We start from the raw sequence: 15,096 nt of genomic DNA, 5'->3' as shown, positions 1-15,096 counted from the left end.
ATTGTCTGATACGGATACGTTGTATCTTGCAGGTCCACAAAAGTTTTTGTTTTCTATTTATAGGAAGAAGAACAAAAGAGGAATATATCTAAAATCATCTTTTCGCCTCTGAGGAGATTTGGACGTTGGACATGTTTGATTGACAAGCGGGAGCACAAAACGAATTTGATCAGGCATCACAAGCAGCGTTTTGAATTTGATGAGTGAAAATACAAACGTAGTATTTTGCACTTTTTCCCTCCAGTTGTGGAACATTTCCGCAGTCCCGACTCTTCACACTGACTCAGTGTTGTTGTTGGTCTGCAGAATTAACAACCGTCTTTTCACCTACAAATAATATAATAATCATAACCATGTTTTTATAAAAATAAGAATCTTTATGTTTTTATCACCTTAGAACGAGTCTTTCATGTCTGCAGACACTGTGGGTCCACCATGTTTCTACAGTAGCCCAGAATGGACAAACTAAACCTTTTGTGTTTTTTGTGAGTTTTGTGGACACAGTGTCTCCTTCATGCTACAGAGGAGAGGGGATTGCAATCAGCAACTGCACCGCTAGATACCACTAAAGTTTGTCCTCGCCACTGTCGCCAACACCAGTGCTTGCTCATGGTGGGAATTGTCCTGCTCTGTATGGAAAGCCTCATGAGATATCTTAAATCATACACACTGTTCCTTTCAAAGCAGTTTACTGAAGCACTGGATTATGAAGTATTTTTTCCCCAGTTGAAAGAATTTGGTGACCATTTTATGGAAGCCCATTTCTGCCAGTAAAAAAAAAAAATCTCAAAATTCAGATTTTTTTCTCTGAATTTTGAGGAAAAAGTCAGTATAATAGACAAATAATAATCTGTCATAATTATGATTATTATTTAATTATTACTTTTTTATCTCACAATTATGTTACTACTATTATTATTAGAATAATAACAAGTATGTAATAAGTTATTACTTTAAAAATAAAAAACATTTTTTTCTTAAAAATCTGACTTATTGCCTCAAAATTCAGATTTTTTTTCTTAAAATTTTGAAAAAAAAAATCTTAAAAATTTGACTTTTTCCTTAAAATTCAGATATTTTTTTCTCCTCAAAATCTTGATTTTTTTTTTTTTCAAAAAAATCAGATTTTTTTCAAAAAAAATTGACAATTTTTTCTTAAAAATCTGACTTATTCCTCAAAATTCAGATTTGTTTTCTCAAAATTCAGAATTTTTTTCTTAAAATACAGATCTTTTTTTCTCAAAATCCTGATCTTTTTAAAAAAATCTGACATTTTTTTTTTTTAAATCTGACTTATTTTCTCAAAAATCAGATTTTTTTCCTCAAAATTCAGATTTTTTTTCTTAAAAATTTGACTTTTTCCTTAAAATTCAGATTTTTTCCCCCCTCAAAATCCTGATTTTTTTTTCAAAAAGTTCAATTTTTTTCAAAAAAATCTGACATTTTTTTCTTAAAAATCTGACTTATTCCTCAAAATTCAGATTTGTTTTCTTAAAATTCTGTTTTTTTTTCTCAAAATCCAGATAAAAAAAAAAGATCTGACATTTTTTTCTTAAAAATCTGACTTATTTCTCAAAATTCTGATTTTTTTCCTCAAAATTCTGATTTTTTTTCTTAAAAATTTGGAAAAAAAATCTTAAAAATTTGACTTTTTCCTTAAAATTCAGATATTTTTTTTCCCCTCAAAATCTTGATTTTTTTTTTAAAAAATCAGATTTTTTTCAAAAAAAAATGGACAATTATTTCTTAAAAATCTGACTTATTCCTCAAAATTCAGATTTGTTTTCTCAAAATTCAGATTTTTTTCTCAAAATACAGATCTTTTTAAAAAAATCAGACATTTTTTTCTTAAAAATCTGACTTATTCCTCAAAAATTGAGATTAAAAAAAAAAATGGACAATTTTTTCTTAAAAATCTGCCTTTTTCCTTAAAATTCAGATTTTTTTCCCCTCAAAATCCTGATTTTTTTTCTCAAAAAGTTCAGATTTTTTTCAAAAAAATTTGACAATTTTATCTCATAATTATGACTTAGCATGTGAGATTTTTTTTACCAGTGGAAATGCGCTTCCATACCATTTCGATCAGTTTTCTGTAAACACTTATCCTTCCGGGATGTTGGTGCCATTCCCAACAGGCAGAGTCACCAATCCTCCGGCATGTGTTTGGACTGTGGGAGGAAGAAAGGCCCCAGCTGGGGGTTCGAACCAGTGACCTAACACAATATACTGTCGTCATCACACAATAACAGGAGCCCAAACATATTATTTTATTCATATTTATTTGAAAACAACAATCCATTTTTCCACTTCTACTGCGATTCCTTGTTGCAACTGGGTTCGTACATGATATTTGTATTAATTCCACAGAACACCATCACAAAAGTTACCCTTTTATATGCACGTTTACCTTTTTTTGTCCTTTTTTTTGTTTTTGGAAATTTGACTTAAAATTCAGATATTTTTTTCCCCTCAAAATCTTGATTTTTTTCCCCCAAAAAATCGGACATTTTTTTCTTAAAAATCTGACTTATTGCCTCAAAATTCAGATTTTTTTTTTCTTAAAAATCTGACTTATTGCCTCAAAATTCAGATTTTTTTCTTAAAAATTTGGAAAAAAAAAATCTTAAAAATTTGACTTTTTCCTTAAAATTCAGATATTTATTTCTCCTCAAAATCTTGATTTTTTTTTTTTTCAAAAAAATCAGATTTTTTTCAAAAAAAATTGACAATTTTTTCTTAAAAATCTGACTTATTCCTCAAAATTCAGATTTGTTTTCTCAAAATTCAGAATTTTTTTCTTAAAATACAGATCTTTTTTTCTCAAAATCCTGATCTTTTTAAAAAAATCTGACATTTTTTTTTTTTAAATCTGACTTATTTTCTCAAAAATCAGATTTTTTTCCTCAAAATTCAGATTTTTTTTCTTAAAAATTTGACTTTTTCCTTAAAATTCAGATTTTTTCCCCCCTCAAAATCCTGATTTTTTTTTCAAAAAGTTCAATTTTTTTCAAAAAAATCTGACATTTTTTTCTTAAAAATCTGACTTATTCCTCAAAATTCAGATTTGTTTTCTTAAAATTCTGTTTTTTTTTCTCAAAATCCAGATAAAAAAAAAAGATCTGACATTTTTTTCTTAAAAATCTGACTTATTTCTCAAAATTCTGATTTTTTTCCTCAAAATTCTGATTTTTTTTCTTAAAAATTTGGAAAAAAAATCTTAAAAATTTGACTTTTTCCTTAAAATTCAGATATTTTTTTTCCCCTCAAAATCTTGATTTTTTTTTTAAAAAATCAGATTTTTTTCAAAAAAAAATGGACAATTATTTCTTAAAAATCTGACTTATTCCTCAAAATTCAGATTTGTTTTCTCAAAATTCAGATTTTTTTCTCAAAATACAGATCTTTTTAAAAAAATCAGACATTTTTTTCTTAAAAATCTGACTTATTCCTCAAAAATTGAGATTAAAAAAAAAAATGGACAATTTTTTCTTAAAAATCTGCCTTTTTCCTTAAAATTCAGATTTTTTTCCCCTCAAAATCCTGATTTTTTTTCTCAAAAAGTTCAGATTTTTTTCAAAAAAATTTGACAATTTTATCTCATAATTATGACTTAGCATGTGAGATTTTTTTTACCAGTGGAAATGCGCTTCCATACCATTTCGATCAGTTTTCTGTAAACACTTATCCTTCCGGGATGTTGGTGCCATTCCCAACAGGCAGAGTCACCAATCCTCCGGCATGTGTTTGGACTGTGGGAGGAAGAAAGGCCCCAGCTGGGGGTTCGAACCAGTGATCTAACACAATATACTGTCGTCATCACACAATAACAGGAGCCCAAACATATTATTTTATTCATATTTATTTGAAAACAACAATCCATTTTTCCACTTCTACTGCGATTCCTTGTTGCAACTGGGTTCATACATGATATTTGTATTAATTCCACAGAACACCATCACAAAAGTTACCCTTTTATATGCACGTTTACCTTTTTTTTGTCCTTTTTTTTGTTTTTGTATTGTTGTCATTTCTAAACAATGACTTGTGCTTTGATATCTTTGAAAGAGAGAAAGAGATTTTTTTTTTAAAGACATCATTGTCGTCATGATAAGTGTACATAACAGAGGGAGGATCGAAATAGAAAAAGAGTCGTAAGAAGAGGATATACTGGTCGAATACACACCGATACAGAATACAGAGATACACACTCACATTGCAGCCTGCCCGACTCCACCCAAAACTGTCAAAAGAGAAAAACGAGTTGTGTCACTGAAATCACCGCGACCTCCCGAACCTCTCCCTCCTCCTCCTGATTTTAGGGTTTTTAAGTACGCTCATTGTTGCCTTGCAACAAATACACTTCCCTGCCGGTGAGCAGAGTTTTGGCTAAATATTGCTTAGCTACACAAGAATATCCAGGAGGGAAGGAGGGATCGCAGGAGGGTAAATAAAAAAAAGCAGTGCAGAAAGCCTCAATGTCACAACTGTTAAATGTATTATTATTTTTTATTTTTTTCAAGACAATTTTGGGATTTTCGGAGCACGGGAGCAGTTTCACCTCCTAAAAACACTTCTATCAAAGTTTGCTGCAAAAAAAAACAAAAACAAAACTGACCAGAGTGCTGGGACTTCCATAGCCGAGATCCTACGAAATATAAGGTGCATTTTGTCAGAGAGTTTGGTGTGTGTTTGTTTGTAATAAAGAGTCATTAAATAAGAGTTTCGGTGGGTTGATTGCCATGGCCACGATGTGCATCAATGCCAAAGAAGAGATGTGTGTGTTGAAGGGAGTCGACTGAATATTATTTACATGGATTGGAATGTTTCCCCCTCCCCGCTGCTCAGATATCCCACGGATAAAAACCGCAACCGCTCGAGTAAGAACCGCGGCTGATAATCGTCGTCTGAAATTCGTGGCGACGACGGAGGACGAGGAGGAGGAGGAGGAGGAGGAGGAGTGTGGCGGGGCGTGTGCGCAGGAGGTGGGTTTAAAAAAACAAAAACAAAACAACAACAACAATAGAGCAGAATGCCACGGTGCAAGAAGGCATGTTCATTCACTTAATGCTGAGAGCAAATCTGTGCCTCGTAAATCAATCAAAAAAAAAAAAAAAAAAAAGAAAAAAAAATAATACCACGAAACAAAAAAAAAAAAAAAAAAAAAAAAAACAAGAAATAATAATAATACCACGAAAGTAAAAAAAAACAAAAAAAAACAACCAGGGACAGGCAAAAAGAGCAGCGGAGAAAATGTACAAGCAAACTACCATAACCTTAATGTGAATGTCATTCTAAATGTTAAGTGCAGATAGATAGATAGATAGATAGATAGATAGATAGATAGATAGATAGATAGATAGATAGATAGATAGATAGATAGATAGATAGATTCTATATACTGTATGTATTCATATGCTGGGTAAATATTCTGGTAAATCTTACTTCTATGTGTATATACCTCCAAGCAGAGGGGGCTCACTTAGACGTATATAAATAGGTCTAACATATAAAGCCATATTACAGTGTACATATCCTCGCCCTAATGTAAGCGATAGCAAAAAACCCATGCTTTACATAGAAAAAGGCATCCACGACATTTAAGAAAAAATGTACAATTTATGAAACATGGTAACAATAATAAATAGTATTATAGAATCGCTGCTGTACACAAAAAAAAAGCAGATTTTTTTTTTTTTCAAATTTCACTCATATAAAAATATGTTTTAGTGCAACCGTACGTAATAGTAATATCCATAACTTCACATCGCTTGTCGGAGACATTTAAGGTGTCCAAAAAAAAAAGAAGGAGAGGGAGTAGGGAGGAGGAGGAGGAGGAGGAGGAGGGGGTTGCATTTATTACAAAGCTGATACGCAAAAAACGAGATATTGTATTTACATTTTACCTTCCTGCTTTTGTTTGCTCATATGTGAATATAAGCAAAAACAACAAAAACCTAAAAAGACTAAAGAAAAGGCACACACATAGCTGTCTGATTCTTTTTGTTTGTTTGTTTCTGACGTACCGTTTAAAACCAGAGTCCTTCTGTTTTCTTGTGAATAGCAGGTTTTGGTCGGGCTCATGTGTCGGTGGTGTCGGTGGTTGGAGTTGACGTACACGTGTCACCGCCTTTTAAAGTCTTTAAATAAGAACGTTCTCTCTGAGAGCAGGCCCTCCGCTTCCATCAGGCGTGCCGTACATACATGTTAAAAGTCCGTTCGTGTTTTAGTCTGTTTTAAAAACTTTTTGACAAGAGCTGTTTCTTTGTATTCGTGTGTGTGTGTGTGTGTGTGTGTGTGTTAGAGAGAGAGAGTGTGTATAAACTGACGAATATGTGTGTAAAGTGTGCAAAAGTCGTGTTTCTCTCTCTGTTGCACTTCATCCCTTCGTATTATCCAAAAACAAATAAAGAAGTCCACGGCCTCTCCTCCTCCTCCTCCTCGTCGTCTTCTCCTCCTGCAGCCCTACGACGCCTCTTTGTTTCTCTTTGTGCTTTCGCCCTCCCTGTCTCTCTCCGGCTTGAGAGGTTTGGACGCTGTCGAAGGCTGGAGGCCGTCGGATCCGGGGCTGGGAGGGTGAGGCGAGGAGGAGGAGGAGGAAGAAGGAGCAGGGGAGGAGGAGGAGGAGGAGGAGGAGGCGTGAGGGGAGGCGGGGATGGATGGGTAAGGGGGCCTGAGCTCCAGGCCGCTAAAGTGCTGAATCCCGGGACCTTGTGGAGGAGATGGTGAAGGATGAGGAGATGGCGGCGACATGGAGATGGATGGCGAGCGCTGCTGTTGATGGGAGTCGGAGGACAACGCAGAAGGAGAGGAAGAGGAGGAAGAAGCTCTGCCTCCGTCTTTCAATTTATCCACTCTGACTCCTCCTCCTCTCTCGGCGAGCTCCTCCGAGTCGATGCAGAGCGAGGCGATGGCCTTGGTGCAGGTCTGGATGCTCTCCTCCTGCTCCAGCCTCGCTCCTCCTCCTGCTTCCCTCTCCTGCGACGAGAGGTGAGGTGAAGCCAACTCCCTCAGCCTCTCGCCTCCTCGAACTCCTCTCTCAGTGAAGGAGACGGGATGAGGGGCGGCGGCCTCGCCGCCGGTGGAGTCTTCCGACGTGCTCTTCTGCAGCACCAGGCGGGATGCGACCTGCTGCGCCTGCTGGGCCAGAGGGGTGGTGACGGAGGTGGGGACGGAGTGTACCATCTGGATCCCTCCGATGGGGATCATCGGGAATGGAGAACGCACCTGAGAAGACAATTTGAGTTTGAAAGTCTGAAGTCCAATGTGGATTCATCCACCACAGAAAATAGTCCCCAGCAAATCAATAACTTCTGCTTATAAACTCAACAAGTTTCTTCACAGATTTAGGAACCAACGGGCTTATTTGATTGGGTACGAGTTATTTTGCTCCTGCAGGTCTGCAAAATTATTTTATAGTGCTAATAAAAAAGTGTATTTTCACAATAAAACTGTATTTTAAAATTTACAAAGCGGTTTACAGCATAAAATGCAGATTGACGTAAAATTGCACAAAATAATAAAATAAGAAATAATATAAGTTCATATAAATTCATATACAGTATTTAAAATATAATAAAAATGTATAAAAAAAGTGCAAAAAAAATGATATATATACACACAGAAATTAAAAATAAATATAATTAAATAATAATAATATAAACCATGAAAAAGTAATAATAAAATAAATTACACAAAATTATATTTCTTATTATAATGTATTAAATATATAAAAAATCTATTAAGACATTTTTTTATAATAATAATAATAACAATAATATATTTAAAAAATAAAAGAAATGACACAAAATTATATTATTTAAATTAAATTAATTTCTTCAAATAAAATAAAATATTCAAACAACACAAAACACTGAATAAATTAATAATTAATAAAATACCTGGAGTTGAGAATGAAGAGGAAGGTGACTGAACAGGACTTGGTGAGGTGGGCTGGACTGGTTACCGCGGGTACCGCCCTGGTCCCGTTCCCCTGACGACGGTGAGCCCGGACGATGTTCCTGCAAACACAAGAACATTAAAACACGCGGTCGCTGTCATCTGTGGACGTAATCATGAACCAGTGAGTTAACCTCAGAATTTTTTTACTTCTCTAACGGGACTTTCAGTTTGACTCTTCAGCTCTGTTGAAATCCTTTAAAAAAAAAAAACTCTGAGAAAGTCTGACGTTACGTAACCGAGCCGGGAACTCACAGGAAGCTAACGGGACCAGCCTGACTCGAGCAGACGTGGAGAAGCTCCTGCTGTGCATGGAAGACTGAGAATAAACCCAAAACTATCAGTCCAAATTTCCTCTTCCACCCCAAAAAAAAAAACTCTAAAGAAACTTCTGTGTTGATGTTAAGTCTGACGTTTAAATTTAATGTTACGGCACAAACCGCACAAAAAAAAAAAAAATACACACCCTCATTGGACAGCGCTAGTTACAATAAACACACATTTGAGGCTTCGCGATGGAAAACCAAATATTATGTGACAAAATAAATTAATAGGTCTTGATGAAAAGTGCAAAAACAGAAGTGTGCGGCTGTGCCGGGCGGCAGGTGTTGGTAGAAAAAACAAACACGGAGCGCGGAGGCTCGGTCAAACATTTGGAGTCTGAATAATGGCTGTTAAAACATTAATCTATCATTGGAAGAACGCTCGGTTATCAAAGCCCGAGCCCGGTCTCGCTCTCTGCTTCACGCTTTGTTTAAGTGGGACCAGCAGCAGAAGCCAGAGTTTGAAGTAGGGCTCTTAAGAAGAAAAACAGCCGCGTTATTAACCACACCACCGCCAGCCAAGATCCCATTACCACCAAAACCCAGCAGCCCTATCTTCAATCATCCCCTCTCTAACACATTCAGTCTATCTGGCTCGCTCTTTATTCCCTCATCCTCTCTGAATGTTTCTGCTCCGTCTGCCAGACGCTTTTCTTCTCTCCACTTTTCTCTCTCTAAGCGCTTGTCTTTCCTTCTTTTCGAGCTTTACCTCGTCGTCTTTCTCCCTTCGTTTTTTTTTCTTCAGGTTCAACGTCGGAGCACAGAAAGTTTGGTGAGTGTTAACGTGTCCGTTTGTCGTGTTCAGAGAGGCGAGAATCTCTAATTAGGAAGAAGAAGTGCAGCGTTTCATGAGCTTAAAGTGCATTAACCGGAGTGAGAAGTCCATTCATGCGAACAAAGACTCTCACCGCAACTTTTCCAAATAAAACTGCTGCTGCCAGACTTCATAAAAACAAGAAGCGACAAATTGAAAATTCGTAAGCAAAACGAGGCAAACTTGAATTAACTGCTGCCGAATGTCATCTTTCTTCTGTACCGGAGCCAAAACTCGGTGACACAAAGATGACCCGGGTTATGAAAGTCTTTCCAAAATGCAAATGTTATTCAGGTGCATCATGCCAAAGTGCAGAGCTGCCTCTAACCCCAAAAAGGTGAAGTGAAGAGTTGGCTGATTTAAAAGTTTTGTGGACGCTCACCATCTCCATCTCGGCACTGCCCCTGCAACGTCCCAGCGGGTCCAGCTCGGCTTGACCCAGCACCCCGGCCTGGTGACCTGGCCTGAGGCCCCGAGATCCGCTCTGCTGGCTGGAGGAGGTCACATTAAAGAAAAAATATCTCATTAAAAAGTGTAAAACTTCCAACATTCGACTTAATAATGCATCAAAAATTAGTCTTGCAATGCTGATTTTGTACATTTGTATGTACAGCAGCAGCTTTTCCTTTGAAATATGCGATTTAAAAAAATTATTTTCACCTAATTCCACCCAAATGATCTGTTTAAAAGAGCCTGGACGCTTTGAAAGGTCGATTATCCTCGACTCACCTTTGGTGGTGGAGGTGTTGGTGCAGCCCTCGGCGAGGAGAAACAGGCCGGATCATCCCCCTGTGGCGGCCTCGTGGTGAAAGGTCACGCTTGTAGTCTCGTCCTGCCGGAGACGTGGGTCGAGACAGAGGGGAGAGCAGCGAGAGGTGTCCTCTCCTGGGGGAGAGGTCTCGCCGGTATCCCCCAGACACTCCCAGGTCCCTCTTGGGGGAGATGTGACGCAGGGGAGAGATGTCCCGCCGAGGTGAGAGGTGTCCGGTGTGAGGGGAGAGGTCACGGTGCGGGGAGAGGTATCGGTGGGCCGAAGGGGAGGATGAAGGGGAGATGGGGGACGGGCAGCCGGAGTGGTCGAGCCCGGGCGAGGACAGGCGGGAGGACGGGGAGGAGAGGTCTGGGGAGGGGACGGGGAGGTCTTCATCCATGGAGGAGGAGGGTGGAACGAGCAGCCTGCTGCCCAGCGCCCTCTGCAGGCCTCTCTGGTACTCCACCTGACTGCGCTCCCTCCCTGCCGGGTCGCTGGGTGGAGCCTGCGGTGTGATCTGGATACTCGGCACGGTGGTGAAGTAGCCAAACAGCGGAGGCTTGTTGGTGTTTCCCAGGAGGTCGGAGGCTGAATGATGGGAGAGGTGAGGAGCCTGATGGGAGGAGGCCACGGCTGTGATGGACATGGAGGGCAGGGCGTAAGGCTGCGGGCTGGTGGAGCGAGAGCGAGTCTTCGGTGTGGAGTCGCCGTCGTAGTCGTCCTCTTCGTCGTCGTCGTCGTCCACCTCATCGCCGTCTTCCTCTCCACCCTCTGAGTCGTCAGCATCTGAGAACTGGTGCTCCGCCATGGCACCTCGGGAAATCTTCTCAGACCTCTGACCTTCATCTCCGACATCTACGAGAGGAGGAGGAGAAAAGAGAGGTCAGGAAGAGGAGGAGGAAGATGGACCAAGCTGCAGGACGAGAAGATTAAGAACAAGATGAAGAAGAAGAGAGATGAGAGGAGGGGAAGAGAACCCTGACAGACTTTAAGCAAAGAAAGAAGAAAGGAAGAGGCACGAGTAGAAGAAAGATGTAAGAAGCAAAGGAAGAAGTAAGAGGAACATTGAAGCAAGATGAGGAAGAAGAGGAGGAAAAGGAGAAGGAAGAATGTGAGGAAGAAGAGGATCAAGAGGAATCAAGAAAAGAAGAAGGAAAGGAAGCAGAGATAGAACAAGAAGAGGAAGAAATAAGGGAAAATATAAGTAAGTAGAAGAAGCAAAAAAAGAATGTGAGGAGGAAAAAGGAAAGGTAGAGGAAGGAGAGGGCGACAACGAGATAATGGAGGAATCAAGGGAAGAGGAAAAGATAAGGAAGAGAGATAATGGAGCAAGATGAGGAAGAAATAAAGGAAACATAGATCAGGAAGCAGGAGAGGAAGAAGTGAAGGAAAAGAGGAAAGGTGGGAGAGATGAGGAAAGAAGCAAAGGAAGATGTAGTAGAAGAAGAAGAGGAGTGAGGAAGTGGGAGATAAAGAGGAAGAAAGAAGAGCAGAGGAAGGAAAGGAAGACAGTGAGATCAAGAAAAGAGGAAAGGTGGAAAAAGAAGAAGAAGGAAGACAATAAAGCAAGATGAGAAAAGAAGAGGAGGAAAAGTGTGAGAGGAAACAGCAAACAAAAGAAAGACGAAGTGGGAGATAAGTGAGGAAAGAGAAACAGTTTGTGTGAATAACATGCGGCAGCAGAAAGAGTTCAGACATGAAGCAGGCCAGCAGTGAAACGCAAAACACAATAAAACAAAAGTTAGTGAAGATAAAAAAGCTGGACGCTCCCTGCAGGATGTTGGCGAGGTCTCATTGTACAGTAAGTGCAGAGTTACTGTTGGCAGGTGACCAAGCATCACTTTGACTTTATTATTAACCGATTGGCTGATAAGTGAGTGAGGAAGTTTGTGAGCAAAAGAGTCAAAGTTGATGAAGTTTCTCTCAGACGATTTCACGCAGCCAGAAGTCAGAATAAAAAAATTAAAAAACACACGCATGATATACAGATATTCTCCGTTTCTAACAGTTTGACTTGGTCGCCCTCCAGGAGCAGAGCAGCAGAAGGCGTTTGGAGTTAATAAATTGTATTTAGCCGACTGCTACGAGCGGAAATCAGATCCACTAACACTGGACTACTTTTCCAGTTAGACTCTTATATACAAGACTTTTTCACAAACCACAAATGTTTATGTCTCGACGACTCACTGACTGACTTTCTGTAGCTCTCTCTTTTCCAAAAAATCCCCCGTGTGTGTGTGTGTGTGTGTGTGTGTGTTGGCTCTGTGTTTAATTGGGACTCAAACCCACCCACACACACACACACATGCACACACACACACACACACACACACACACACAGGGTCACTTTAAGTAAAATGTAATTCGGTGGAAAATAACACCGGCTCCCAGTCAGATGTTTGTGTGCAATATTATGATAACGGCTTAGTTCAGCCACTCAAACCAGCTCCGGCTCCTTTAACTCTGACACCAAAACACCTGCTGACAGGTAAAACATGCGCGGCGGTGCGGTCACCTGTGAGCCGGCGTCCAGTGGAAACGACTCAAGGTTAAATTCCTGCCCTGCGGGCGCTGAGGGGTGTTAGATTTACATTTGGGGTGATTATCTAAACAGACTACTGCATGAAGCCCGTTGACATGCACCATGAAAACACATGATTAAATACCAGGTGTGAATAAAGCTTCAGTGAAGAGCTCTGTCAGGTTGATTTCTCATGGTTTCTCTTTAGTTTCATAATTTGTTAATAAAATAAATACATGTATTTATGTTCACTAGCTGCATGCACTAAAAAAAAACAAGTTTTAAGTCCTAAATTTATTCATTCATGATAATATCATTACTGTTGAGGCAGGATGATGAATTCCTGGCATCCTGTACTTAAAGGTCTAGTGTGTAGTTGCATCTATTGGTGTAATCGCTGCATTGCAATCTCCTCACATCACCCTCTGCTTCTCAGTGTAAAGGGGAAACAACGTTTTAAAGGCCCTGTCAGTGTTTAGTTCAGTCTGTAGAAACACGGTGTTTCAACATAAAGAGGACCCGCTCCCACTGGAGATATAAAAGTAGAAATTTTCACAAACAAAAATGTAAAATATTCTTATTTTCAGGTGAGTAAACACACATGAAAACATAGTTATGAATATTATATTCCATGTCTGTCTTATCCTGAAAATAAAGGCCTCAAATTAATTTACTCGAGTCAAATACCACAACAGCTGCTCTTCATCCCCATTTAATCAAGTGATTTAAAAATCTAACAGGGACACAAATATTAAAGTTAGGACACATTAAACATAAAATATATCTTCCCTACAACACTATGTTTTCTTACAGCTCGTTTAATTGAGATTAAAAAGGTCCAAAGTGCAGATTAGTGGCTTTGTTTCCATATAGTTCTTTTCATTTTGGTGAAATGACCAAAAAAAACAAGGCAAATATGAGATTGTTAAAATTTTTAAACACACATATAAATGTGTACAACTTTGTGGTAAGTACACCAATGGGAAGACTTTTTAGATTCATGTCGGACTTGTTGGTATGGAGAGCAGTCGAGGTTGGATTTTATCATCTTTAAGTTGATATTTGCGAACGTCACGACAGAGTTGTTGTCGTCGTTTTTAATGGTGAAAACTATAAAATGAATCACAACGATTTCCAGCTTCATAATCAAGTCATCAAGCCCCCCGACTCATCTGTTTGGAAAGCGGCACGGCCCTCGAGAGACAGCCGATGACAATTTATTATCTGTGAATATTTCATGGGAAATCATATTCATCCCTCCCAGCCCACAACTTCACATCTTCTCGGCTCATGAAGCTCATGAAACCCGGCGTGACGGCAGTCAGAGGCGATGAACAGGAAAATGTTTGTTGCTATTTTTGAGTAAGTGGAGGGAAATAAAAAGTGCGGTTTTAAAAACTGTTCATGGGAACATTAGAATAATATAATAAGAGACCTCAAACAAATGCAGGACGGATGTTTCTCTGTGTGTTTTCAAAGCGCCGGGTGCGTCGGGTGCAGTTGTTTGACACGAGTCCTGGCTGTCAGGACGAGCTCTGCTTTCCATTACACTAATTGTCTGTGTACAACATGCTCCGAGCCAAAGACGCTGCAGGCGGCGCTCATCGAGACGGCAGGATGTCATTGCAGTGTGTGTGTTCATGTGTGTGTGTGTGTGTCTTTGTGTGTTTCCTACCTCCTTCATCTGCCTCGTTGTCCTCAACAGAAGACATGGAGACTCCCAACTCCAGACACTTTTTCATATGAGCCTTCGACTTCATGTGCTTCGTCAGGTTTCCTGCAAAACACACACACACACACACACACACACACACCATTTAATGACCCTTCGACTAGTCTTACTGGAAACCAGAGCTCGTTTGGCTGCGTCGACGCGAGAGCGAAAAAGAAAAGAGGGTGAGATGGAAACAGAAGAAAAAGAGCGACACCGCAGAATTAGAATTTAGAAATGATATATAATTTATACATTATGTAATTTAATGACAAAACGGCTCGACCGTGTCTGCTTCAGACACATGTGCCGTACATAAAGAAGTTTAAAAATCTAACAGGCGGATTATGTTTTTTCATTAAAGATCACATATCAGCGAGTCAGCCTCTTCAACCGAATATGATGGAGGATCCTGTCTGACCACAGCGACAGAAAACAGCCTCCGTGCATGTTTTATTCATTCATTTAACCACTTAGTTCTTTATTCAAGGATTTAATTCTTCACTTGGAGCTCTAATGTGGAGTTCTCTTGTAAAATATATGATTGGTCTCGTGTCTGAAGACAGTTTTACTGCAACACGATGACCCAAAGAGGTTTTTCTGAAACATTTGAAGGTGTAACGGTGACAGCAGGAGGACAGGAGTTCACAGTGTGTGAGGTTCTACCTTTCGTCTTGAAGGCAAAGTTGCAGAACTTGCAGACGTACGGCCGGACGTCGGTGTGCGTTCGGATGTGTTTCTTCAGCATGCTGGGCTTCTTACAGCGGATGCCGCACTCCTCGCAGATGTATTTCCCCCGGCCGCGACCGCGGACGTACACGTAGTCCTCGTTGGATTTGTACCTGGAAGAAAGAGCGAGTAACACAGACTGTATGATGATGTGTTTCTCTCCGTTAAGGTCCAAACGTGCAGAACTAGATGTCACCTTCTCCTCCTTCCTAGAGTGAAGGAGAAACTGTGGTGACAGCAAAATGTACAAAAACATCTAGATTCTTCTTCTTATATTTACATTTCTGCCAC

General features: G+C 39.4%; 1 protein-coding gene across 3 annotated transcripts in view; it reads right to left on the bottom strand.

Moving 5' to 3' along the window:
• Positions 1 to 5,543: 5,543 nt before the first annotated feature.
• hivep2a (HIVEP zinc finger 2a) overlaps positions 5,544 to 15,096 on the bottom strand; it is a 106,586-nt gene continuing 97,033 nt past the window's right edge. For all 3 annotated transcript variants that reach the window (XM_010745328.3, XM_019259143.2, XM_027284106.1), the window contains 6 exons: positions 14,743 to 14,918; positions 14,041 to 14,142; positions 9,823 to 10,699; positions 9,476 to 9,584; positions 7,899 to 8,018; positions 5,544 to 7,224 (listed from right to left, as the gene is read on the bottom strand). In XM_010745328.3, coding sequence (XP_010743630.2) covers positions 6,463 to 7,224; positions 7,899 to 8,018; positions 9,476 to 9,584; positions 9,823 to 10,699; positions 14,041 to 14,142; positions 14,743 to 14,918 — 2,146 coding nt within the window. In that variant the 3' untranslated portion in view covers positions 5,544 to 6,462. The remainder of the gene's footprint in view (positions 7,225 to 7,898; positions 8,019 to 9,475; positions 9,585 to 9,822; positions 10,700 to 14,040; positions 14,143 to 14,742; positions 14,919 to 15,096) is intronic.

Source organism: Larimichthys crocea, chromosome XI, assembly GCF_000972845.2.
Source record: "Larimichthys crocea isolate SSNF chromosome XI, L_crocea_2.0, whole genome shotgun sequence".
Lineage (NCBI taxonomy): Eukaryota > Metazoa > Chordata > Actinopteri > Sciaenidae > Larimichthys > Larimichthys crocea.
Note: the sequence above shows the minus strand (reverse complement) of the source record. Positions and strands in the feature narration are given on the sequence as shown.